General features: G+C 35.6%; 1 protein-coding gene across 3 annotated transcripts in view; it reads right to left on the bottom strand.

Moving 5' to 3' along the window:
* Window positions 1-27,967, bottom strand: part of ULK4 (unc-51 like kinase 4) — a 226,361-nt gene that overhangs the window by 144,784 nt on the left and 53,610 nt on the right. For all 3 annotated transcript variants that reach the window (XM_074150384.1, XM_074150383.1, XM_074150382.1), the window contains exons 21-28: window positions 22,926-23,053; window positions 19,449-19,582; window positions 15,637-15,758; window positions 15,259-15,315; window positions 12,044-12,095; window positions 11,859-11,953; window positions 612-663; window positions 369-513 (exon numbers count right to left, since the gene is read on the bottom strand). In XM_074150384.1, coding sequence (XP_074006485.1) covers window positions 369-513; window positions 612-663; window positions 11,859-11,953; window positions 12,044-12,095; window positions 15,259-15,315; window positions 15,637-15,758; window positions 19,449-19,582; window positions 22,926-23,053 — 785 coding nt within the window. The remainder of the gene's footprint in view (window positions 1-368; window positions 514-611; window positions 664-11,858; window positions 11,954-12,043; window positions 12,096-15,258; window positions 15,316-15,636; window positions 15,759-19,448; window positions 19,583-22,925; window positions 23,054-27,967) is intronic.

Below are 27,967 nucleotides of genomic sequence, written 5' to 3'. Positions count from 1 at the left end.
ATCTTACATAAGGGCACAGTATCCAAAATAATCAAATAGAGATTGCTGTTACAAAGTTCTAACTTTATTAGCGGAACCAAGAGGAACACAGGTCGAAAGCTAAAGAAAATTTGTTTCACTCCAAGAGCAGCCAGAGGCACAGTATCAGAAAGGAGTGTCACACACAAGTTGTGTTTGTGTTGTATATGACAAACTACTAAATAAACCTAGGAGAGAGATGTTGGACAGAGAACTCTGGCAGCAGTTAATTGCTATTCCTCTTTTTGTTTTGCTATTTAAACATTAAAAAGGGTAGTTTAAACAAATATGCTGTCAAAATGGATTGAATATCAAGTTATTCCCCATTAAAGGAGCAATATTATACTTACTGAGGCAGCAATGAATCTCTAATGAGAGACAGAAGCTTGCTGTTCGAGTCGAGGCTCTCCCCTTTCTCCTCAGCCATGACCTCATGGCTTAAAAGCAGTGATGTGGTTTCCGAAAGCAACCGCAAGCTGAAGAGTCTCCATTCCACTTGAAAATAAAGGTGCCAAGAATGTGACCACACTGAAGTCTAATTAAAACAAAATGTGGAATTCATGGAACTGTAGTTGATGTGGCCATATACTTACCATTCTGACTGTTGACCAAAGAAATTAGTGGTGGGAGGATACAGTCTTCAACCTAAAACAGAGAATTAGAAAGATCTGGCTTAGATTATTTACAGGGGAAAAAACAGAACAGAGATACACTATCATTTATGTTTATTTCACTGCTAGAGCCTTAATCAAAGAGATGAATAATCATGGAAATTAATCCATAATTAATCACACTTATAAAGCCACCAAGTTCACTTTTCTCTGGTAGGCTGTCATAAAGTTACAGACAGTAATGTACTTTTATACATAAAAAAAGAGTAACTTTGGTATAACTCATTGAAAGTGAATTTTAATGTAAAATACAGTATTCAGTGCAGATGTAAGATATTAAGATAAAAAGAGTATTAGAATATCTATTAATCCTGATGCTTTAATCCATAAACTAATCATAGAATAGAGTTCAGAAGAAATGTCCTTCTAAAATAAATCTGCATAGAACTAAAATACATCAGGAAAGATGTACTATCTCTACTACCTCTAATGAAATATCCTTAAGCTTTGTAGAGAGCCTTGATAAAATTTTCAGTTCTTCCATTCTCGTAATACACAGTCTTCCATTAAAATTTAAACTTACAGACTTAAGATTTGAATTATGAAAAAAAATAATCCCATCACGTTTTATTATCCAGGAGTGTATTGTTACAGATTAATCATCTGTCACGGGACTAGACATCTTAGTTACATCTGAAATCAACTTATGGCAACCTAGGCTATAACTCAGTTTTATATATGTAATATCACAAAAATAGTGTATTACTAGGATTCTCTATAAGAGAATGAATTGATAAGTCTTATGTCATTGGTAAAATATAATTTATTTAGAAAGGACATGCTTTGGTTTTGGGGAGAGGATGGATTGAGAGCCCTGCAAGTTTTAAGCATGCATCATGGATACACAGCTTGTCCTTGGATTTATTTATACAAATAAAATTACTGTGTAGGTTCTCAACTACACCGTGGACAGGATTTGGTGTAACAAGAGTGTGTTATAATCCCCCAGTGTTTTCTTTTAGTGATTAATACTAGAAAATAGAATTTCTCTAGATTTACACAGCTACTATTATAAAATATCTATAGAAGCTGAAAGGATATATAAAAAGGGGTTACTAAATGAAGTTAGCCTTTAGTCAGCAATAACTACAGTTAGCAACTATTTCATTGTTAGTGGTCTCTGTTAACTGTATCTCTGACATTAAGGGATTCATTTAGTCTAGCATTTTTTCACTTCTGAAAAAACTACTAAAATATACCTTTGTTACATACTTTCAATAAAAGAGGTAAAGCAGCCTGCTTGAGGTATGTAAGTCAAACTACTCTTGCAAGTACAAATAGCCTTTACGCCTATATAGATAATGCTATATATCATAGATGTAATAACTTTTGTAACAGTTCATAGTTTTGAAATTCCATGGTCTTTTCAGTTAATATGCAATAAGATAAATAATAAAACTACATTGCTCTCCAACAACTCCATTAGTGCAGGTTTCTAAACTGTTCTACAAATGGTGATTTATCAGCTATAACATACCTGTGAGGCAGGATAAAAAAAAAAAGTATGTACTTAAGGTCTTTCAGTCCAAAAAACCAGTTCATCCTATTGCAATGCTTCTCAAATAAAGAGCCACATGTAAGTGGTAAATTAAAGGTGTGAGAGAGAAAAGAGGCGAGAAAAGTAGCTCTCAATTTTCTGAGGCAACATGGGGACTCAGAATATTATGAATCACTCAGCAGCAGCGGCATTGACTCAGACTGACACTGATTAAGATGGCAGTATGATGCAACTTCAATTTCTAAAACTTCACATATTCTTTCACTTTCCTCTAGTATTAACAACAGTCTTTCCACATTGGCAAATGTATTTAAGCCAGTCATAATTATTTTCTAAATACTTATATCTTAAACTGTCATTGTAAAGAAGATTCTTTAGGTCTTAAAAAATTGTAGTAGCTTTTTCTGACCTTTTTCTAACATGAACCTCAACTTTGGTGAACAAACTATTTAGAAATGAATTCTTCATAGCAGTTGTTTGCCTCATGTCAGTTCAATGCGGTGGGGAGATCAACTGAATGAAGCACTAACCCTACGGAAAATTATTTTGTGATGCAAGAGCATATCAGAATGCACATGCTGAAGGGAGAAGCAAGTATTAAGTTGTATATGAATGCTAAATCAGATATTTCTTAACTCTGCAACCGTGATACCCAGTTCATGATAAATCCCTAACTGCACAAAGCCACCATTGTATAATTCTATAACGATGGCATTCAAAGGCGATGCTGCCGCAACTGTGCTGTTAACGGTACCCAAAAAAGCAATTAATACTAGAAACTTCCATACACACTACATTGACATCTCCCAGCTACAATACAAACGTACAGGACCAAACAAAAATGTAGCTCAAACCTGGTAATCCTGTTTCTGACAATTGGAAAGGAGTAGAAAGTGAGTAGGAGAAACAGACCAAGCATAAAGCACAACTCTAGTTTCTAGTAAAGTAACTCTTAAGAAACTTCCTAAGCAGATGCTGTATCTGTATTTTTGCATTTAATAATGTTTACTAGTCTTTTCTCCCATATATTTGTCCAATCCTATCTTAAGTGTGTTTATACTTTGAGCATGTGCAATACCTATGGTACTGAATGCCACACTTCAATTGTGCCTTATGAAAGGGCACTTCTTTATTTTAAGGAGGCTAACTTGATACCCACTTATTCTTATTTTATGAAAACCATGAATGATTAATTCCAATTCATCTTTCCCATGCCATTCCCTAATTTCATACTCTCAAGTCTTTTGTTTCCAAGCTGAAGTTCTGATCTACTCAGTCCCTCCTCGCATCATCGAGCTGTACTTTTTCTTGTTAAGCTTCATTCTCTCAGAGCAAACGACCACAACTGCATTCCGTATTCAAGGCTTGAGGGCACCACGGACCGACCATGGCAGAGTGATGTTTTCTGCTTTTTTGTCTGATCTTTGACCAGTGATTTCTAATTATCTAGTTGTCTTTCTGAATACTGCCGAGTATAAAGCTATCATTTTCATAAAAAAAACAGGCTAAAAGATCTCCAAGAACAGCCAACAAGTAGTCTAGAGCCTGCCATTGCATATGCATAGTTGGAATGATTTTCCCCACGTGCACTGCTTGACATTTATCAGCATTGAATTGCATGTCATTTTATTGTCCTTTCACTCAATATCTTGAAACCTTCTGCAACTCTTCTGTCAGTTTTAATTTTCACTACTGTGAATAATTTAGTGTCATCAGTCAGTTCTGTCACCTCCCTATTCATTCCCTTCTCTGGATTAGTTATAAATAGCACATGTTGCAACACAGATCTTTGTAAGGCACCATTCTTAAAATACCTAAATTTTTAAAAACTTATCTCTATTCTCTACTTAGTAAATTTTAACTAGTTAGAAGAAGTTGATCTGTCAGAGGGTAAGAGGAAAGGGCCACTGATGGATTTGAAGAGTCTTTGGTGTATGACTTTGTCAAAAATTTTTCGTAACTCCAAGTATACTATCCAAAACCAGAACATTGGTCCCACAACATTCACTGATTTCTGCAAGGAAAACTCTACCACTGAGGTACGAACACTCAGCAAAAGCTGTACTCACTTTTCTACAGTATTTCATTACTTACAAAAATCAGATCTTTTGAAAACAAGGCAAAATTTTTACAGAAATTCTTCTGAAAAGTCTGTATGTTACTTTAACCCTCAAAAGAGAAAGAGAGACAAGTCACAGTTGCAGAGTAGGTAAGTATTCACCAGCTACTAGGAGGAGCTTGAAAGAGAAAACTGTAATTTTAGTCCTTCTCTGCTGTCTCCACTGTTGTGGAGATGTCTGTCTCTCTGTTAAGGGGCACTGAGGTGCCCATCTGCTGGCCTGACAGGGAGTCATGAGAGGTGTGCTGCCTTCCAGGAGCTAAGGTGGAGATGTTGCCAAGAGGGAGCCAGAACTTGTCAAGAGCACTGACTACTATCAATGCTACTCTTTCATGCGGGCACGAGTGACACCACAAGCCAGAACCTGGGCAGAATCAAGGAAGATTACAAAGATCTGGGGGTGCAAGCAAAAAGTACTGAGGCCTGTTACCTTTTCTTCCATTTTTCCAGTTAGAGGAAAGGGTACAGCCAGAAATAGGCATATAATGCAAATCAACTTCTGGCTTCGTGGCTGGTGCCATCATGAGGGTTTTGGCTTTTATAATAACAGGACATTCTTTGATGACTATAGCCTGTTACGGAGAGATGGGATCCAGCTGTCTAGAAGAAGCAAGGGAAACTTTGGCAGCAGGCTGGCCAACTTGGTGAGACGGGCTTTAAACTGAAGGACGGGGGGCAGGGTCCAAAGTGGCAACACTCGTGCCACTGCAACCATCTGAGGAATAAGCCAGGCCAACCACAGCAGCGACAAATGTTCTTTAGCTGCCTCTCAAGACGAGAGCCAGAAGACCAACCACCATACACTTGAGTGTATGTATACCAACACATGCCACTTGGGGAACAAACAGGAGGAACTGGAGCTTTGCACCCAGTCAGAAAATTATGGTATCATAGAAATGAATGAAACACGGTGGGACAACTCGCATGACTGGAGGACTGCAATGGATAGGTATAGGATGTTTTGTAAAGACAGGCAGAGAAAAAGAGGAGGAGTCATCGTGCTCTGTGTTAAGGAGAACCTTGAATGTATAGAAGTTAACTACAGCTATTGTAGAAGCCCTATTGAATGCCTCTGGGTCAAGATCATCTCCAAGGGGGATCTTACAGTAGGCATCTGCTACCGACCTCCAAACGAGGACGATAAGGCCAACGAAGCAATATTTGGGTTACTTAAGCAAGCTTCAGGTCAACAGAACCTGGTTCTTATGTGTAAGTTCAACTACGCAGACATTTATTGGAAGAACAATACAGCAGCTCACATGTCATCCACCAAGTTCCTGGAGTGCATAGAAGACTGCATCCCTCATACAAATGTTAGATGTGCCAACCAGGAACAAGGCACTGCTGGACTTGCTACTCACAAACCGTGAAAACCTGCTTTGTAGTATTTCAGTTAGTGATAGTCTTGGCTGCAGTGATCACAATATTGTGGAGTTTTAGATCCTGCTGAGTTGGAGTTTCCATGGAGGATAAAGGAACTAGCGAGTGCTGGGTGTTTTTCAAGAACACTCTCCTGCAAGTACAAAACCAGTTCATCCCCTTTAAAGGTAAGGGAAGAAGGCAGAGCAAGAGACCCCTTTGGCTTAACTGCGAGCTTCTGAGTCTGCTCAAAACCAAAAGAGAAGCGTACCAGAGATGGAAAAGCACATGAATACCCATTGAGAACTACAAGGACATTGCCAGGGTGTGCAGAGATGCAGTTACAAAAGGAAAAGTTCGGCTCAAACTGAAATTGGCCAGAGGTATCATAAACTACAAGAAAGGGTTCTTCAGGCATGTGAAGAACAAGCAGAAACAGAAGGAAAATACTGGCCCGTTGTTAAACAGAAGTGAATTAATCGCCAACAATGTTGAAAGGGCAGAGGTTCTCAACACTTTCTTCCCCTGTCATCACCAGCACTGTTAAGCCCCAAGCTTTGGGAATAAAAATCATAAAAATCCAGGTTGATGCAAACACAGACCCACTGTCAGTGAAGGAAGAACTGGTATGTGAAGTATTACAGGAGCTTGACCCCTACAAATTGATGGGCCCTGACAATATCCACCTGAGGATGTGAAGAGAGCTGGCTGACATTGTTGTGAGGCTGCTCTCCATAATCTTTGAGAAGTGGTGGAGACTGGGGGACATCCCAGAAGACTGGAAAAAGGCTCATGTCACCCCCATCTACAAGAAGGGCTAAAGGAGGACCCAAAAAATTATAGGCCCATCAGTCATACCTCAGTCCCTGGGAAAGTTATGGAATGAATCCTCCTGGGGGCTATTACAAGTCAAATGAAGCACGTGATTGGGAAAAGCCAGCACGGATTCACTGATGTCTCTGGCTGTGCTTTTACCAAAAAGAGTTGGACCAGATGATCCTTGAGGTCCCTTCCAATCTGGTATTCCAAGTCAGACACAAGGCCTGCACCCTAAATATATGTGCTTTCTTTGTTAGAAACAAACCAACCTTGTCTCAGCTTTACTTAACCACACCAAGCAAAGTCCAAGCTCCACAAGTACCCATGGAAAAGCAGTTACAACACTGCAAGGGCTCACACTGGAAGGATCCAATACACTAAGACCCTATTTAGTGGGAGGTACCCCCTAAGAATGATGATGGAGAACTAAACTTCCGTTCACTTGTGCTAGTCAGCAAAGATGAATTCAACAAATACATGCAACCATCATGTATTAATGAACTAGCATATAACTAAACTTACCCATTACTCCCTACAACTTAGGCTATGTTTATATGGATAGCTTAACCCTCTTCTCAAGGTCACAGAGCTTACCTTAATATGGCCAATATTACTGACCTAAAAAATCTCTCCCTTGATTAAAACTGAGTTTCGGAGCTCTTCAAATCAGTGCTCAACTTAATCAGTGCTGGTGTTACAAAGGGTGGACAGAAAAAGTAAGCAGGCTTAAAGCCTGATCTAGTATCATTTGTGTACCACACTGTTCTCAAGTGAAAATCGGACTCCAGAATTAAACCTACATAAAGAAACTACACTAGCCATTTCATGCAGCTATCATATCCAAGCTTGCAAGTGATTAAACCCATTACTTTACATCCAGAGATTTTTCTACAGCTATCTGGTTCTTTTCAGTATGCTTATGTTTAACTCACAACTACTGACAAGTATCTTCTCCTTATCCACTGTTCAAAGCAGAACAGACCAATGCAAAGACCATCAGCTCCAAAATCCTTTCTTTCCAGTCCCATGTAAGATCCATGACATCCAACATCACCTTGACGTTTATTCTCATTAAAATTCCACATACAAAGTTATCGCTGAAAGTGACCATGGAATTAAGATCATGCTGCCTTCAAATTTCTTTAAAGCATTTGCTGGAGGCACAGCATGTTCCTCAATGTTTTAATACTGCCAGTAATCTCTCAGAATGTAATAGAAACAATAACCTAATGCATGCTAGAATGAATTGGGGAGAAGGATGACATTTCTGTAATTATTTTTTTTTTTTTCAGTCTTCAGAACTTCAGAATCTTCATTGAGTTTGGGTGGGTTTTTTCTTACTTCTGGAAAGGGACAGCACTGATTGACTGACTCAATGTGTCAATTACTACAGAACTGGTTTCACAAAAAAGTCTCATGTCATGTGGATTAGCTTAACGGACAGAAAGCAACAGGGGGTGTAGAATTTTAATCTACTTGAAAAGTGAGAGTGATTGAAGAAATGCTGTATAATATGTTCATATAGTCATATCCTACACTGACAAAATTAAGGTGTCAGTGATTAGATCAGAACAGCCTGTGGATGAAGAACATCACTGATGCTGAATCAAGAAAAGACTAAGATGAGCAAAAAAAAGCACTTGCAGAAGTTTCTAACCCTCGTGTTGTCATCTTTGGAGGAAATAATAACTCTTATATTGTCAACCAGTAGATTTCCATGTCATACTGCTTTTCCCTTGACTTTTCATCAAGCAACTCATCATGTTCAGGGTGCTTTTATTTTAGCCAGATTTTTAAAAGTAAGTTTTAGAACCTTGAGGAGGAGAATCACTGCTGACAGCTTTTGCCTCAACCAGAGATAAAAATTTATGCTTTGGGTAAAAGATTATCTGTGCAGTATATGGATCATTTTGGGGAGCTAGTTAGAGCAGAGAAAGTTCCCACAGGAACTGCCTGCCATCATGAACCTCATCACTGCTGAAAGTGCTCTGAATTAGCATACGGCCTTTTTTCAGTCAAATAAATATACTTAACAGAGAAAGGAAAAATTCAAATGATACAGTCAGCAAAGAATTCTTGAAGTTAATTATATCCAAACCTTTACCAAAATGTGAAAATAAATATCGTTATAACACTTACTATCTGAATTTAATGAATATTTTTCCATTTCAGGCACGTGGAGGAAACAGGCAGTTGGACTTGTGTCAGTTTAAGAAACAGAGGTTTATATTCCACTCCGGTCTATAAAGACTATTCTTGATGGCCTTCATCATCATATTTGCATACCTGAAAAGCTACAGTTTTGTCAAAATTGGCCAAGTCACACTTACTATTAGTGTGTTATTTTATATCTTGTAAAAAACGCACACAACTGCACGCAAAATGAACTTACTGCTTACTACTGGCTTTCGTTTGAGCATTTTCAATTAATTTCCCTTGACTTTATCACACTTAGCAATATATAATACTCACAGTCCTCACAGAAATGAATCTCCTCAATAACTGACTCCAGGTTGATGGTAATCAGAAATTTTATCACAAAAAATCAATTTATTAAATTTTCTTTGTTCCATGTACAAATACAAAGGCAAATCAAAAAAACTAAAATCCAGAACAAGCAATTCTTTTCTTCTCAAAGTGGAAAAGAACCTGAAACGTTGCTCTTAAATTCCTATTAACTTACACAATTTCCATTGCAGCTAAACTAAAACCAGAACTGAACTGAAAAACTTACTGGTTCTGCTTGTTTCATATAACCTCACTTTTTATTAAATTCATTATACTTTATTACAAATGCATTTAATTTCTGATTGGAAACTTCGAATTGTTGTGTTACAGTTGTAGTGGAAAGAATGCATTCTCTGAAGAAGGTTTTGGCCTTCCCCTCAGCCCCTCCGTAAAATGCTGTTTGTAGCCAACTTTGTCTAAAAGAGCAGTCCAGGCTTCAGAGATCAGCCTAGGATAGACATTCCTCTCCAGTAAAAGAGTTTTCTATTAACCAGTGTTATACTTAAATATTGATCTGGAAGCTCAAACGTGTCTTGCTTCTACTTCTTAAAAAAGTACCAAGTTCTGCTGGGTGCTGGCATTTATATTCATAGATTCTAGTCATGCTCAGCGAGCAGCAATTAGAAGATATCCCTTGAGTAACAGCAATTCTAAAAATATTCTGTATGCATCACAGAAGATGAAGTACCACTTTCTGCTAAAGTAATGGATGCTGTACATTCAAGTATAATTAGCACACTAGACTTCGTAAATAGTATTAAACTAATTACTGTTTGCACCACTAGTGGCAGATGTGGTTAGAGATTATTAATTACAGTGGACAATTTCTTGAATTTAACATACCAAATAGAAGGCAATTTCTCCACTTTATTTTGTGTCTGAATGGCTATACGCCGAGTGTCAGGAGGGCTCTTTTGAATTAGAAAGAACTGTTACTTATGAAAATGAGCAAGTGAAGTAACAGATTTTATTTTCTGGGGAAAAAAAAAGCTGTTCATTGACAAGGATATAATTATTTTTAGTTAATAAATTCGAATATACACCTATTCCAAATCAGGGAAACTATTCTACAGAAGTGCTGTGTGTCATAAATTTACAAGCACTGGAGAGGCAGGAAGGTTTTTCTCTAGCTACATGAGGTTAACTGATGTGTTCAGATGGATTGTAAATAAACATCTAAAACTTTCAACATAGGCAATGAAGTAAACTGTTCCACAGAAATAAAAGTCACCTTCTGGTAGCCAGGGTTACTTAAAAGAGAGTGGAATAGTCATTCCCTTGCTTCAATATAAAGTTCTCCTGAATGTGGGGATGGGAGCAAGGGAAGAAGGGTTGTAAAGGGGAGCTGTCTCCTTGGTGCTATATTTTCAGGGAAAAAAAAAAAAAAACACACCATTAACGTTTAAACAGCTAGGGGATTTTTATTTAATGTGCTGATACAAGCTATTGCAATTTCAGTAAATGTTGATGGACCTCCATAAAAAATGGTATATATTTCTGTCAATAGAATACACACCAATAACCCACAGAAGTAAACTATTTTTATAAATTGAGATGATTCTAGAATGATACACCCATTATACAGTAACATGCAGGCTGACAGGCATATAAGGAGATACCAGTAAGTATTCATACCTCACCTACATTTACATTTCTTTTCTAGAACATCTTTTGCCATATTAAATAAACTGTTTAGTTCTGTACGGCTTCCCCCCGACTATTAATTGGTTAGATCTTTGTGCATAACAACCATTTTCTTCAATAACAACCTTTTGTCAACATTAATGAAAATAAACATTGAGCTTATTTAAACTCCTATTTATATTTTTATTAATTTTAATATTTTCACTTATTAAGGCTTTATAATCTAAATAATCAACTAACACACACGCCAAATAGGATTCAGCTTCTAAAAACGCTTAATTTCTAAGATCACCCAGTCTTTCCTAGCACAATCCCTAAGATCATTAATTCTTATGAATTTATCAATTTGCTAGTGCCTTTCTTAGTTTAAGTGCTATACTGAGGGTGTCCTTAACCTAATTCAAATATAAACATATAAATTCCAATTCGAATTAAATGGTCACCCCAGTAAGTATGGTGGGCTACACTTTTGGGAGGAATTCAGGCACAGAAGTGCACTGGTACAGGTTACACCCATTCGGCAATCACTGATTCAAGGATTCCAACCTACTGATTTGCTGACAACTATTTCACAACGGAAGTGTTCTGGCTTCAGCTAGCTGAGCTCAAAGTAAATCATTTAACAAAAAACTTCAAAGAAAACAAATCTTTAGTGATGTAAGAAGCTTACAATATGTGGGTTTGGTAATTGTAATGCAATTCTTAGTAAGCAATGTTATACTTAAAAAAAAAAAAAACACCACCATAACTGCTATAAACTGTTACTCTTTCTGATGATCTCATCAGGAAGAGCATTGACGGAAAGGGATCTTCAACCCTCAGAGATGATCTTTCCAAGCTGTTTTAAAAGCATTAAGACAAACGAAGTGGTGAAATTTTCACTAATATATAGCAATATACTCACTTTGAGGCTGAAGACAGACTTATAGAATCAAGTGTCATATTTACAGGAAAATCACTTTCAGAACTGCTATTTCTAAACTTTAAGCCCTTCTCATTCTCCTTCTAACTTCTCAACTAAATATAGTCAACTGAGTCTAAATGCCTTGCTGCGGTTTTGAAAATTAAATCTCTATATAAAAAATAAGGATTTTTCCTGTCAAATAGAACCACAATAAATTGTCGGCCATAATTTAAACAGTTTCTAAAACTTAAAAACATTCTATTATCAATTGAATCAGGCCAATTAGCCTGCAACTATTTAATTTCTTGTCAGACTTACGGTCAAGCGATGGACTGTCAACAAGCCAGGATGCTGTGTTACTGCTTCAAAGGTTGATAAAGTAGTCTTAATCAAGTCTTCTGATGCAACTTGCCCTATTAGTAAAAATCATTGTATTTCTTCATAAAATGCAACAATTATAAAGCCTACTTATAAAAGTACAGCAATATCATAGGTTACCTTACCTATTGCTCCATCCAAGTTTGTTTCTCCTGAATCTATTGATCTGATAAAATTCTACAGAAGAGGAGGCATTTATGTTAAAACATTTTAGAAACAAAAATTAAGAAGCATAATCACCAAATAATTACAACATTAAATTCTTTAAGGGATTGTGTAAATGCAAACATTAATACACCTACATTTTGAAACACTCATAATAATTAAGATAGGAAAGACTGAAAGCATTCATGATCTATCTGTTATAATTTTGCAAGTCTGTAATACTGCTGGACACTTAGAGTATTACTCTCACTAATGTCAGGAATGATAACATTTCCAGCTAAATAGACAGTAATTAAATGTCTTTATTGTTAACAGAAACCTAAGTTCTAAGAAGACTTTGAACTACCTTGGACATGGCTGTGTTAAAATAACTCACTAAAAGGACCAAAGACCTTCCAGAACATGCAATTTTCTGTTATTTGTACCATCTTTTTGATCTCCATGCACACTACACACACTATAGATACAGTTACACACAGGAGAACATATAAAAATGCATAACCTTCTATAAAAATCACCTAAATTAGCCATCATTTTGAGAAACAGGGGCAATGAAATATTAATAATCTGAGTTAAGTAAATACTGTACAATTAGATGCAGTATTCTTTTGCTTTTTAATCTTGATTTCACTCTTTTGCTTTCACTTTTATGCATAGCTGTTTATTTCACAGGGGATGCAAAAGACATCTTATTAACTTTTGTTAAAGGAGAAAAAATTCGCAGCACAATTTACAGTACGCTTTTTTTTTACTAATGTGGTATGTAGTGCACAGAGAATTTACCATGGATAAACATCTTTCTCATTTTCAATTTGCACATATATCTATTTATATGATGCAAACATTAAGAAAATGACATTTGTTTTGTATTTCAGTATGATTTACAATTTTGTTATTATATGTTAAATTGGCAGAAGTGTCTACATAGCTAATCTTTTTCTCAGTATGTAAGAAACATCTGAAGGATTTTTCTCTAATTAAAAATACAGTAAGAAGGTAATTATATACTTCATAATTTAAATGCATCTCAGAGGCAGTCATAAAAAACAACTGCTTCTATAAAAATCCAGTTATTTTATCTTCCTGATCATTTGAAGAAAATTACTAGTTATTATCTAATAAATACATTTTGGAAGAGTAAATTATTTTGCTTGCTCACTTAAGACAACAGTTTCACACCTAACCATAGTCTCAAGACCAATTCGGAAAAATCAACATAGTTGGTGCAAAAATTGTTCTAGCTACTAATAAAACTAAGGAAATAAGCATAGTAGAAACACAAGAAGAAGATGTATTCATACAAAAAAAAAACCCCAACTATCTGGTTTGTTTTAAGCAATGGAGAGGAATGGTGTGTGTATTCTGCTACAGGTGAGTCTGTGCCCTATGTGCTCCACTAGGAGCCTACTATTAGCTGTGCCTCTGGGGCAGAGCATGTCCTCCACCTATTTCTATTCACAGATGAAAACATGAAAGGACTGTCCCAACTCCCTCTCAATTTCTTTGCACAGCACTACTGAAAATTACAGTGATGATGGAAATAACTTCAAAGCAACAAGAAAAAAAAATTCTCAATGAACAACAGTTACAGGAAAATAACTACTCCCTTCCTTCCAGATGCCAAGCACACATCTTTACACCCCATTTCTTATTGTTAAAATAAGATTTTTGAATAGATTAGGAAATTTAAAAAAAAAAAAAAAAAAGAAAAAAAAAAAGCCACCTGAAAAACTGACCTGCTAAAGTCTTAGAGGCCTCAATTACAGCACAGTACTTTGAAAAACTAAAAGCTGATGATACAATGTCCCTTTATAGATGTCAGTGGGAATGTTGCTAAACACAAAATTCCATAGTAGACTGTTGCCTGGTACAATGGATAGTTACTCTTCCAGAAGTAATTACATTAGTCATATCATAACACAGTTATAGAAAATGGATTCAAATTTGATATTCATTTTTCAGATATACTACTTCCCCTCACTTTATGTTCAATTGAAATAGTATCTGTAAGCTCCTGAATTGCCTTGTTCGGTGGAGACAGAGAACAAGATGCAGGAAATATCCAGCTAAGTAATCTTTTCCTCCTTGATCTGAGAGGAAAGCTGTGCTAGTATAACTAGCCTGACTTCCTCAGAATTCAAGCAAGCTGGAGTAACATCAAAAGAAAACTTACATTGTACCTGGCCTTCTGTACCTATATTGTTGACAGAAGAATTTCACCTTCTAGAAGGTTTATCCAAAACCATTAATAAATCTACTGCCTACTTACAAACGCTTCAAAGAGATAAAAGGCTTTGTAATTCGATGTCTACAGTTTCAAAATTTTTTTCTTCATTCTAATGCTAATTTTTGTACAAATATTTTAGTAGAGCTAAATTAAACATACATTTTCTTGGAATCAAGAGTTAAAGGTAAAAAAGAAGGGAATCTGAACAGTAAACTTTAATGTAGCTGTTTGTGGTGAAGCACTTCTTCATGCCATTGTGGAAGTAAACACCTATTTGTCATTTATGAACCCATGTACTTTAAAAGTATTTGTTTAACACTGACACGCAACTTTGGAATATGCTTTTTTCCTCATTTAGCAGAAACAACTGTTTTCATATGAGGAAATTACATTACAACAGTACTACTTCATTTTTGCTATACTATCCCATGGCACAGTTAAAAAGTTCATTTTTCTATTGCTAATGTCATAAATAGGTTGTAGATGTTAACATGAGACAAATATTTTAGCTCTGTACCTTACAATATCAGCTTTTCATCAACTAAATACAGTGTAAAAGTACTGGCAAGAAGAAAAAAGTGACAAAAGGAGAAAGTACCTTGAATATAGATTATAATTTGTCTTTCATTTCTGCTCATAAAATACTAATGTAAAATTCTAGAAAGAATATTCTGTGCAATTTAGAGCTAAACTTTTCTACTGTAGAATAAAGCATGAAGGAATTTCTCAGTTTATCAGACATGCAAAGTTTCTGTATGCTTGAACACAGGATAGCATATTTTCTGATAATATATACATTTTTAAATATAATCACAGCTTAAATTTTATATTAATAATAATTTTCTCTCTCCAATTTATAAATATAATGTAATTTTATTACATTAAGTTAATTCCCCAAATTTTATGCATATTTTGAAAACAAGATTTAACTTAGATGGTTATACTCACAAGTAAGGTCCCATAGTTGAAAAGAAACTCCTCTGTGACTATCTGGGGACGAAATACCTATTTGAATTTAGCAAAAGTTGAAAAAAATACATTAAATGTGTATCTGATGACCAGAAAAAGTAAAACATGTATTTCACCGCCACGTTAAAAAAGAGGACAAAATATTTATTTGCTTCTATAATTAGAGTTGTCTTACAATATGCAAAAAACATGGCTTACATCTTTAATGCAGAATACTCATCAACACATCTACACATTAAAAAAAGTTCTATTTTATCCATTCTGACCATGATTAGCAGAAATTAGATTTTGGGAAACCGCAAGAGTTTGTGCTTTGTTTAACAATTTTAGGGGAAAAAAAAAAATATAAAAATCTACCTGGGATGTCACAAGATGAAGCACTACCGGCATCATAGGAAGGCACATCTTCAGCTGTTTGGCCTGAACTGTTGATGGGTGTTTACGTCCAGAGACATTAGTTAAGGCAGCAAGAATGTCACCTACAGAAAACAACATTTCAGACTGATCTAACATAATTGCTTTACTAAATAACAACAAATGATAAATAAAGCAACTCTCTTCCAGTATCCTTTATTCAATCCCATCTTCTCCCTCCTGCCAAAAGTAGCGTTCATGTGACTACATGATAAATCAGGCTGATCCAGCACGTTTCTTTTCTAGCTCACTATTCAGCCAGGCTGATTTCCTGCTCTGGCTACAGGGACAGGTGCGCAAATGAGACCTCTGGCAAAATGGTGAGGATAGAAATATAAGGCAGATATAGAAGCAAAGATGAAATTACCCCTCTTGTCAGGGTGGGTTTATGCTGGCTTTAGGCAGCTACATATGCACGGAAATAAACTCTTGAGATTCTGTGGATGCAATTCTATTTCCAGTGAAATAAAAAACAAAATTTTCATGACTTCCAGCTGAATTCACCATGATTAGCGGGTGACATAATGCTCAAGCAGTATGTTTTTCCTGCAGCATAGTACCACTGGAAGAAAGAAACAAACATCCTCCCCAACCTTTTTCCAAAATATCCCTCCACCAGCCATGCACACATTCTCATACACAAGTTTAACAATGGCGCAAGTGACCTAAAGCAACAGGAATTCTCACATTCTCAGAAAAGAGGTAGCAGCAGGTCAACGCAAGAACTTAGTTGCCTCCGTAACAAACCTCTAGATACAATGAAGGAAGAAAATTTTAACTGCAATAGTGAAAATTATACTTCAAACTTCAGAAGAGACATACAAAAATCAAGGAATATTATACTAAATTTGTGTTTCACCAACTATTGTCTCAGAAAAAGCAAGACATTCTGCATGGGATAAAGAACAGAAGCGGCAGGAGAAAAGTCATGGCTCATGCAAAGAAGGAAAATTCTGTCCCTGTAGCCTGAAAATATTAAAAGCCAAATCCTCTCTTGAAAGAACACTTACTATATATTTTTCCCTAATGAGAGAGCTGCACAAAACTGTAAAAGGGAAATCACGTAGACAGTAAACAAATAAAAGACAGGATTTGATATTTTATACAATTTTCATGCCAGAAAAGGCCTCTCCTTTCAGAGGAAGTCACAGAGTTTATTCATGTTGAATAATACACCAATGCTTTTCTGCTCCCATGGAGTTCTGCTTTCAACATAAGCAGAAATGACAGAGCCTGGCACTAAAGTAGGTTGTAAAAATACCTAGCCTTAAAGATTTGACTCGTTCTATAACACACTGCTCAAGAAAAATAAAGTATTGCCTATCTCCAAATACATAAATAAAAATACTGTTTTTTCTTCAACACATTTTTGTTTTGAATTACTCACAATACTGTAATTCAACAAGACCTCTCTGTGGTTAAAAACAAGTAATTCACTGAACCACCCACTCTCTTTCTATGTTTTTAGGCCCATATAATCATCACCAATTTTGCAGCTGATAAACAGATACGGTTACTTTTAATTTCTATGATGATCTAAGAAATGGTAAGCATGATCTAAGCAATTTATATCTACTTCCTATAAAATAGGTTAAATACAAAGGCAGAAATAAAATTACTTTCTTACCTACAACAACTGAAAACTTTTACAATTATCCACAAGATTAACAATTTATTTAATTTTTTTAAATGTATCTTTAAGGCAAATTTCTCCAACTTGCTAATCTGTTTGGTTTATAGCTACATCTGGTGGAAGAAGATGGGATCAGTAAGGAGCTTACATAAATGCATATTAAAAAAGCCAGCTAGGATTAATTCTAAATCAACAGTTAAACTGCTTTTAACTGTTCCAGTTTGCAAATCTGGTTATTTTTCTTAGGAGCCCACAGCTTTTACCTCCTCAAGCAGAACACGTTCCTTTGTCATACTCACAGCAATAAAAAGCCTTCTGATAAATGCGGACAAATATGGATAGATAGCTTAATCTTAATAAAAATAATTAACACACAAATCTAGCTTGGAAAGGAAAACAAAGTATAAAAATTATGCTTGATATATCAAGTCTTAATAATGCATTAAAATTGTACATCAGCAGTAAACAAAAGCCCACCAGAATATATGTTAAAGCAATTGATGTTTTATGTATTATAAAGATAGTAACTACATTTGATGTATAGTACTTCCAGATTCTGAGGAAATATCAGGGCATGCTATGTTAGTTACATATAGTACACGCAGACAGTAGGACGTGAATTTCTGCCTCAAACATTTATAGTCTGAGACTTCCAGATCCTGAAATATAGCCAACATGTGAAACTGATATTTAGTTAGGATCAGATATTTGCAGCAAGGCAAAAATTTGCATTGTCATAGGAAGTAAAAGTTTCTTTTAAAATAGTAGCATGACATTTAGGTCTACCGACCTTTGCAGTGCTACTATTTCATTTTCAATATTCTAGCGATAATGTAGAAAAGATGAAAAATAAATCTGATATCATCTCATCAGAAAATAATTTTATGAAAAAAATGTTTTATCATTTAATGACAAAACATACACAGTCAGGGTTGAGTTTGTGCCCTTTCTTCTCTTGAATACTAACAGCATTTTCTTCCTTGTCTTCCTATTTAGTTTTCTTACTCTATTCTGTGGGAGATCTCTCCCACCAAAAGTTTTAATAAGAATTTTAATGACGATTCAGACTGGCCACACCAATCTCTGTCCTTCCTTCCTCCTTGTCTCCTTCTTCCTCCCCTCTCTCTCTTTCCTTCCCTCCATCCTTCCCTCCCCGTCTCTTTCTCCATGCTATATATGCTTAGGCATATATATTCAATGAACACATATCACAGAATCATAGAATGGTTAGAGTTGGAAGGGACCTCAGAGATCATTGAGTTCCAACCCCCCTGCCATGGGGAGGGACACCTCCCACCAGACCAGGTTGCTCAAAGCCCCATCCAGCCTGGTCTTGAACAGTTCCAGGGATGGGGCATCCACAGCTTCTCTGGGCAACCTGTTCCAGTTTCTCACCACCTTCACAGCAAAGAATTTCTTTCTATATGAACAGCACAAAGTTCAAAAGAGCTTTTTATCATTCCAAAGGCTCAAATACTAGCAAAATTTGAGCAGATATTCACAAAATTGTCCAAATGCATATCCTTGGCACAAAAGCTACTTTGCTGAAACTTCAAGTCCTTATTCCCAAGTATAAGGCTGAAGTAGCACTGATGTTCTCTCAGAGGAAATATTTCTACCTTTTCTTATGCATGAGCAAATCTCTTTCAGACATCTAGAACAGCTCAGTATCTAGGCTGAAACTTTCCAGAAAAAATTTCCTGAAGCAAATACTCAACATGTAGGTTTCAGTGTAAGTGATTAACAAATCTGTGAGTCACAGATACGCCCTGTTGCATCTCTCCTTGCTCTGCGCTTTATGAGGCAAATTTACTCCTAGGTTTTTCAATGCTTGGAATATCTTTAGGACATTGATAAAACTTCTTGTACATTTGGGCCTCATTCCTGACTGAGCTGATGGGGCTTACCATTCAACCAATGCAAAACAATAATATAGGAAATCATGCTTTCCAATACAAAATATCTGATCGTGACATAACTAAAAAACTTCAGGAAGCTGATATCATGCAGACTTTACTTAAATCAGACAATACAATCTTTCTACCTGTATATGCAAGGAGATATTTGTTTCTCGAGGGATTAAGCAAAGGTAAGATTTGTTCAGTTAACCAGCTGAATTTACCTAGAATTCCTGGCAGCTCCCGCACAATGTGATAGATGAGAAGATCCAGGCATTTTGACAGATATTCACTGCCGCCTTGCTGCTCTTTTCCTGGTGTGGTCTTTCTGCTGTCTCTTTCAATATACATCACGAGTCTACATTTAAGCAAGTGCAAAACATTACCTCTTATAACAAAAAAAATGACACTGTATCTCAAAAGTACTACTGAACCAGACATTTCTAGTATCTGTGGTTACAATCAGGATGATGCATTAGCTTTGGCTCTGTAATTTTGTTGAAATTTTAGACTTTCCTTTCAAATAAATAAATTTCAAAAATACCACAAATGACTATGTCAAGGAACAAGAGGAAAGAAACCCTTAAGCTACTGTAAGTACAACTCTACTAGTTTAAATAAAGACATGATGCTAACATAAGGAGTGAATCCCTCTGCAGACTTAGACAGGGAGAATAATTTTAAAATCCACTTCATTTTGAAATTTATGACCCATATGTGCAATATGAGCAAAAGATTAAAGATTATAATTTTCAACATATAAGAATTCCGAAAGCAAGACTTTAAGTCAATGTTACAAGCGATCAATCTTTCAGTCAAGAAGAATCATAATACAGCCTATCAAAATGTTAGGTCTAGTTAGAATGGCCACAACGAAAGAGATTAAAGTCCAAACGAGTCTTACATCCTTCCTCTAGAAAACTCTCTCCCTAACTGCTAAGTGCTGTGCAGTTGTGCTGCTCTACAGAATGACACTTCTCATAGTAAACTATGTTTAACTGATTTATTAGCCATTGTTTAACTTACAAGAGGTTGCTTTATTAATACACCTGTAACACAATGCTCCAGGCAATATGTTAAAATGCTAATTTGAATAGACAGAAGGGCCAGACGTCCCTTTAGGGGCATAATATTGACATCTTTGTTTCACATTGGAACTCCCTGGATCCTGTGCAAAGAACCATCAGTCACTGGTGAGTGAAACCCATGCTCTCTGGATTTTAAGAAGGTACTTCATTGTTGTTTTGTGGGAATTTTTGAACACCCTTCTTATCGTCTATACTCTTTTATAGACGTATGAAAATAAATTACTTAAACTGACTCAAGTGTACACAACCAAACTGCAGGACTCACAAACACAAAATTTTATCCTAGGACGTGTGTATTTCCATCAAAAAGCCAATTTATTCAATGAAATAAAAACTACCTAAGAATGTATTTTGCCGGATTAGGCGTCTAAACAATGCATGATTGTTATGGAATACTACAACTCATATTACCCTTCCTGAACTGGGCTACAGAGGCAAAGACAGAGATAAATCAAAAGACCCATTCAGTAACTACCTTTCACCTCTGCAATAGCCCAGATGCAATGCACTCAGCTGCACTTCACAGAGACTACGGAAACATCTCTTATTTTTCTTGCAATGTCCCGAAATTGTGTTAAATTACAAGGAATTTTGATTTGTCTGGTAGAAGAGAACTACTTAAAAATCTGACATTATGTTTCACATAGAATTTTCTTTATAAAACCTTTTAAGCTTTTTTAATATAAAAATTTGAATGTTTTAAATAAGTGGTATAAAGCCCTCTAGGCCTTTCCAATCAAATAATTTTTACTCAAAAACTGTTTAACTTTGAACAAAAACATGACAAAAGAGCAGAGTTTGTAGAGATTTTTTCGTTAAGAAAACACTTCTATGATTTAACAGTCATCTGATTCGATTTGGAAATACATTTAGATCTGATTAAGTTCTACTTAAAATAGGCTTAATAGACATCAACACAAGTGGTTTTATTGCTGGAGGGGAAGAGGGTTCGTTTTTTAAAAGCATGTCCTATTAGTTAATCCCATTTGAGAAGCATATAAAGTATGTTCACTTATTCTGAGAAAGATATATAGTTTATTTGAACTCCTGAGTTCTCTTTTTTCGTGTTGTCCTCCCCATCACAAAATTGTATTTCATGTAAAGATTTCCTACAAATATGCACAACTATTTTTACCCTGATAGTACTGTTCAGCTAAACATTGTCTCGAGAAAATTGTACAGATCCATATATAAGCAGGAAAGCATTAGTATCTCTATTTTCCTGCAACAGATTCCTCAGTCATATGTAGAACAATTAATCAGTTACTTTTATTCCCTGAAAAATGGGAATAAGATCTTCTCCTTCACATATCATCTAAGTAAACAAATAGTAACTGTCAGTACAGGACTTCTGTCAGACATTTCTCCAAACACACAGCTCAGTCCTACATGCTATAACAAGTATAGGAGTAGCAGCAGTCATTAAAAATGTAACCATTCAAAAAGTCACTTACAAATCATTAGAGACATTTGACACTAACCAGAACATATCACCTGATAAAACACTTCTGCAAGTAAAAAAGATACCCATGAAAAAGAAGCTTGGATTCAGTACTTATTCTCTATGATTGAGATTATTCAATTAATTATTTAATTAAATTAAAAATTGAGTTATCTACAGATTTGTATGTAGGTGGAGGTGTATATAACAAAGCACCCCACAAGATGTTCTCTCACAATGGCTTCATAGTATAACTCAACTGCTGCTTTCAATCCAGCCCTTTATCTCCAATGTGTACATCTTAATTCTTCTCAAACATCAGTATAAGATATAAAGTTATATTTGCTGTAAATGTAGTTAGATTTACAGCTACCAATAAGCCTCATCATTTTTTAATTTCACTTCCAAATCTGCTTTATTCCAATACCATAAAAAACGGGTTTACACTACATTTTGCTGTTCTTCATAATGAACAGAAGATGATATAAATCTCAAATAAATTTTCCTCCACATTCTAACAGATTCTAATTTATTCTTGTCTGATATGGGAATTTTTTTGTGCCCCCTGAAGACACAAAAATTCAAGTAACTATTCCACTGTGAGTCAAATGTAATTTTAGATCAGTCATTCCTTGCAAAGTATTTTAAAACATAGAAACAAATAAAAAATTTCATTTAAAAGTCACAGGAATTCATTGGTCATTATATAAATCACTCCATCAGCACATATAGCCAAGAAATATTATTTTATCTTGAATGTGTCCATACTGAAAAGTCTATGGATTATACCACACCCCAAGATGAGAAAAGTAAATGACAGATCTTTTCATTTTGCTTTTCCACTATAGCAACAGCTCACTGTTGCAGTGTTTGTTTTGCCCTACCCAAAGCAAAAGCTGCTCCTTGCTAATTGTCACTGGGACCACAAGTTGCTTTAAGACACTCTCCCTGTAACACAGTGGTTTCTTCTTGTGAGTAATCATCACCTGATGACCCCAGACAAGAGAGAACACTTTGTTCTTGATATTCTCATGAATAAAAGGATTCATATTGCACAGAAAATAGTTCACTCCTAAAACACTGGCTCAGAAATGCCATACAATTTAAAGTAGTTCAGGTACAACTTTGAAAATAAACATTACAACTCTGATTATCTTCCGTTATCACCTTACCTCGCTTGACAACTGAGGAGCAACATCTCCCTGTTATTAATTAAAACTTGTAGCAGGACCAGAAAGGCTTTTGCTCGAATCAAAGTTGAAGGACTTTCAAGTAAACGCGTAATTGTAGTAACAAAATCCTTGGTGGAAATAAACACAAACACGTTAATATTATTTAAAATTATTTTATGGGAAAAGGTTATTTGCATTGTATTTTAACACTGTATACATTTAAAATTTGCTCATTTTCATGTGCATTCTTTATTAGTAAGGTACTTTTCATGCCAATCATAGCAAGGAAAATAAAAAAAAATCCATAAAACACTGCTAAATAATTTCTGTCCAAGCCAAACTGGCTCAGTGCAAAGCTGCTTTGTACATCTCAAGAGCTGCAACAAGTGAATATATCTAATGTACTATGTCCAAAATGGTACAAAATTAATTACAAAATATGATAGAACTTATATTTTAAAATGTCTAACCTAAGGATAAGCACAGGATATTTCAATATATTTATTTTAAAAGAAGACTGAAGGATTTTCAGAATACATAAATATTTCAGCACAAATACGATTAAATATTTACCTATTAACTCCCATATATGCAGGAAGATTAAAACCAACACCTTTGTTGGATACAATCATGTTTACACTAGACCTAAATTGTACAACAGATATTCCAAATAGATAGCAAAACTGTTTCTACCTTCTCTGATTGTACTTATCTGAACAAATTTTATTTTGGCTTCATGAAGTGAAGAACACCTTTTCAAGAAACAACCCCAATTAGGACTTCGAAAGAAAGACAAAGGATAAACCGCAAGCATTACAAAGCCATGACTTTCCTAATACACTGACCATTTTCCATTCCTACAATAAAGTCAACATATAAAATGCTAAGATCCTTGCTACCATCTTCTTTCCTGCAAATCCAAATGAAAGAATAATTTAAAAAGTTTAACAAGGATAGTAAGAAAAAGAATAACCACAAAATACTTCCCTTCAAAAGTTTAACAATGCTTAGCTGACTGGATTCTGCAATTACAGCTTTCTTCTTTTTCTCTCTCTCTCGCTGTTTTGCCCTCTATATTGAAAGGATATTCTTCTCTAGTTTCTGGAATGTGGCCTGACACGTGGAAAGATGTGAGATTCATGAGTACTGCCTCAGCTTCCAAGGGAATAAAGCTGAGATTCGGTGGAAGAAAAAAAGAGCTCTCGTATTAAGGATAAAAGATTCAGGTACTATGCATTGTAAAAAGCGTAAGATAAGAATCATTTATGCTCTGTCTAACAATATATTGTAACTCCTTAGGAACCAAAGGAGAAAAAAGGAAAGAAAAAAAACAAAAAGACATATGGAGTATCCCGTACCTCTGAGGAATAAAAATATCTACTACTCATCTGTACTCTTCTACAAAGATCAGTTGGGCTATCTGGTTTAAATAAATAAATCCATCTTCAAAGATGACCTTGCTGGCTGCAGCAATGGTATTTTTGGATCAGCTCTTGATCAGAATGCCTTCTTCTGAAGACACAAACCCTATTTCAAACATCTCTCTCTCTCCCAAAAAAACCCCCAAAACCCACACACAAAAACACAGAATTAAAAACTAAGCCAGAATTCACAAACTGAGTCAATTGGCTCTATCCAAGAATTAGACTGAGCGCAACAGAAACTACCTTTAAACATTTGAGCTGGATTCCTGAGGGAGTGACACTACAGAATAAAGAGGGGCATAGTGTATGCCTGCATCTTGTGTACAAAGTTTAAAATCCTGCTGTGTGACTCCCAGTTAACATAGCAAGCATTATTAAAATTCCCTCTTTTGCAGACAGAATAACTGAAAGGCAACTTCACTGTCATAAAACTGAAAATCAACACTGAATGTAATTTATTAGAAAAGGTCTAGGGAACATTTAAAACTGCACCTCTTTACAGAGAGGCTTGAAAAAGAACAGGAGTGTAAGATATGGCCAAGAAACCACCAGATTTTACTCTGATACCATTTTAACGCTGTTTTCAAAAGCAGTCAGACAGTAGCTACAGATATCCAGAAAACCAAACCGTTATTAATTATTTGAGAACTGGTTTGTTGTATTTCTGTAACTTAATTCATAAACAGAAGAGTTCCTCAATCTTGTGGTTAATAAGCATAGGCTTTGTAAATTTTCCTGCTTTAAACACTTCAACAGCCTGTGGAGCATGACTTGTAGCTCCTCCCGTGTGAACCTGCAGCAGTAAAGATCTTAAATTACGGTCTACTAAAAGCAAAGGTCCACATTTTAATAAAGTGGGGGTTTGTGGTTTTTTGGGGGTTTTTTAGGGGTGTTTTTTGTTTGATTGGTTGGTTGGTTACAGAATCATAGAATTGTCTAGGTTGGAAGGGACCCTTCAGATCATTGAGTCCAATCATCAACCTAACACCACTAAACCACTAGCACTACATCTACCTGTCATTTAAATACCTCCAGGGATGACAATTCCACCGCTTCCCTGGGCAGCCTGTTCCATTGCTTGATAACTCTTTCAGCGTAAAAAGTTTTCCTAATATCCAATCTGAACCTCCCCTGGCGCAACGTGAGGCCATTTCCTCTTGTCCCATCGCCTGTCACTTGGGAGAAGAGACCGACCTCCACCTATCCACAACCTCCTTTCAGGGAGTTGTAGAGAGCAATGACAGTTGTGGTGTTGTTTTGTTGTTTTGTTTTTTTTTTTAACAAAATTACTCAAAACAACCAAAGTTTTTATGTTAAGAAACCTCGTAAAGCCTCAGACTTAGTGAAAGAGTCTCTATAATGCAACACTGTCTGCTAACTTCAATGGACTTGATAAACCAAGCACAGGGACACCATAACAAAGACACACGCAACTGCAAGCCAAAGCACATTTGAATATTTTCAAGAATATTTTCATGTTACATGTGGGGGTTACCATGGATTAAGACAACACTGTCGATTTAAATCTGTTACGTCAGACTTATCTGGAAATATTCTAATCATCTGGCTTAAGAAATAAATGTGACATTTGGGAATTTGCTCTGCTGGCTGGTCTGAGGACTGCAAAACAGCAGCAGTTTATCCAAAGAAAATCTGAAGCACATCTTTGCTGACCTGCAGAACTCAATATAGAATCATAGAATCGTGCAGGTTGAAAAAGACCTTAAAGATCATTGAGTCCGAAGGCAAAGATTGCTGAAATACCATCTAATACATTCATTATTAATTGTTTCACGGTTATACTGTTCTTCCCTCCCCTGCAACTGTTTGATGTACCCACGGAGACTCTGCAGGGTAAGGACACTCTTTTCATTGCAAGCCAATGGATTGTCAACGGCAACAAGATCATGATTTTATTATATTGGATACTCTCAGTAATACTGCAAAAGTAAGTTTAAAACAAATCTCAAAAAGCAATGATATTTTCAAATTGTCTACACAAGGGGAAAACAGTTAGACCGCTGTTTCAATATACAAGAACTGAAGTTTCCATAGCAATCATGGGTTGTACTGTTGTGTATTTTCAAATTCCCTTTCTAGGCATTGCAAAAGCCTTGATAATATTATAACTTGAGTGACAAAGATTTTGTTGAAGTAATTTAGATCCTTTTATTAATTCATACTGATATTGACAAAAACATCAACATCTGAGGTACCTACTTGTCCACATTCAGGTACAAGACAAAGAACTGAAAAAAGTAACTAAAATAGGAGAACAACATTTATAACGCTTTTTTTCAGTGCCATAATCAGATATGATTGAGATAAAAAGAGGCTATGGCCAATGGTACAGGGAAGTGAAGAAACAATGTAGTTGTGACAATGTCTTACTGTAACTATCTGAATAATTTTACTTATTAGTACTTGAGAAAAAACCAAACAAATAAAAAAACCCCACACCATGATCTGACCTCTGGAAGAACCTAACTGCGTTCAATGGTATTACTGGTTTCACTCATTCAAAGGTGAATCTTTACAGCCAGATGAAAGTAATTAGCAGTGGGTTGGTTTGGGTTTTTTTTTAAGTCTTCTGCTATAGCGTGTCAAAGATTTTTGATTTTGAGTTCTTTTCCACACTTCATTTTAAAAACATCATTTCAGCTTTTTTTTGTTTCCGAGACAAGAAACTAAAATAGAAAGGCTCTGTATCAGAGAGGGACAAAAACCAGTCCCTTTTAGCTACTGTAGTGCTCTCAAGATTTCTACTAGAGTAGATGACCATAGAACTGCATTTCTCCTTTGTCTTCTGGCTCTTATTTTTAAGAGTTAACTGGTTTTATTGCTGTTCTTGAAGGGAGATGAAAACAAAGGCAGCCTTTAAGTCTTGTAAGCTAAGGGAGTTTCCAGATAACGTATACAAAGCTAAATGATCTCCACCTTGAATTTATATCCTTAAGCATCTTTTAATATGTTGGTTTGCAGCTGTATTAAGACAGTCACAACCTTGTCATTACCTTCTGTATAATACTGAGGTCTGTTTGCCTCTTAAGTAAGTATACAATAATTCTATGGAAGGCAAAATACTTCGTAGGCCAACACTACCCACTAGTTTTTTCTTTTCCCTTCTCTCATGAAGATGGACTTGTGTGTCATGCTCAGAGAATATTGAAAAGGTCATGGATTATTAAATTCGTTTTTCAGCAATAAAGTAGTATCACTCATGTAATGTGATAGTACGTGGCAGTTCAATTCAGAAGCAGGATTATACTTTTAGATCCTATTCAAGAAAAATAGAAGTCTAGTTTCTGCTTCCAAAATCCTACTATCTAATTTGAGCAAAATAGATATCATATAAGATAGAGATTTATCTGAGCTGTCAGGCACATACAGTTACCAAATTTGGGCACATGCAGTAGAACACAACCCTTTTTGCCCATTTTTGAAGTACAATTTTTTTTCAGTTACAGCTTTGGGTAATATTCCCACTTTTATCATTAGTTTGATATATGCTGTTAAAAGAATGTCCATATCTGTCTATATTTCAATTTTCTAATCTGCAAAATTGCAACACTTGCTCACAAAACACCTATGACAATTCATTAATGATTAAGCAGCCAT

Source organism: Numenius arquata, chromosome 7, assembly GCF_964106895.1.
Source record: "Numenius arquata chromosome 7, bNumArq3.hap1.1, whole genome shotgun sequence".
In the NCBI taxonomy this organism is placed as follows: domain Eukaryota; kingdom Metazoa; phylum Chordata; class Aves; order Charadriiformes; family Scolopacidae; genus Numenius; species Numenius arquata.
The sequence above is the reverse complement of the archived record's forward strand: the minus strand, read 5'-3'. Positions and strand labels throughout refer to the sequence as shown.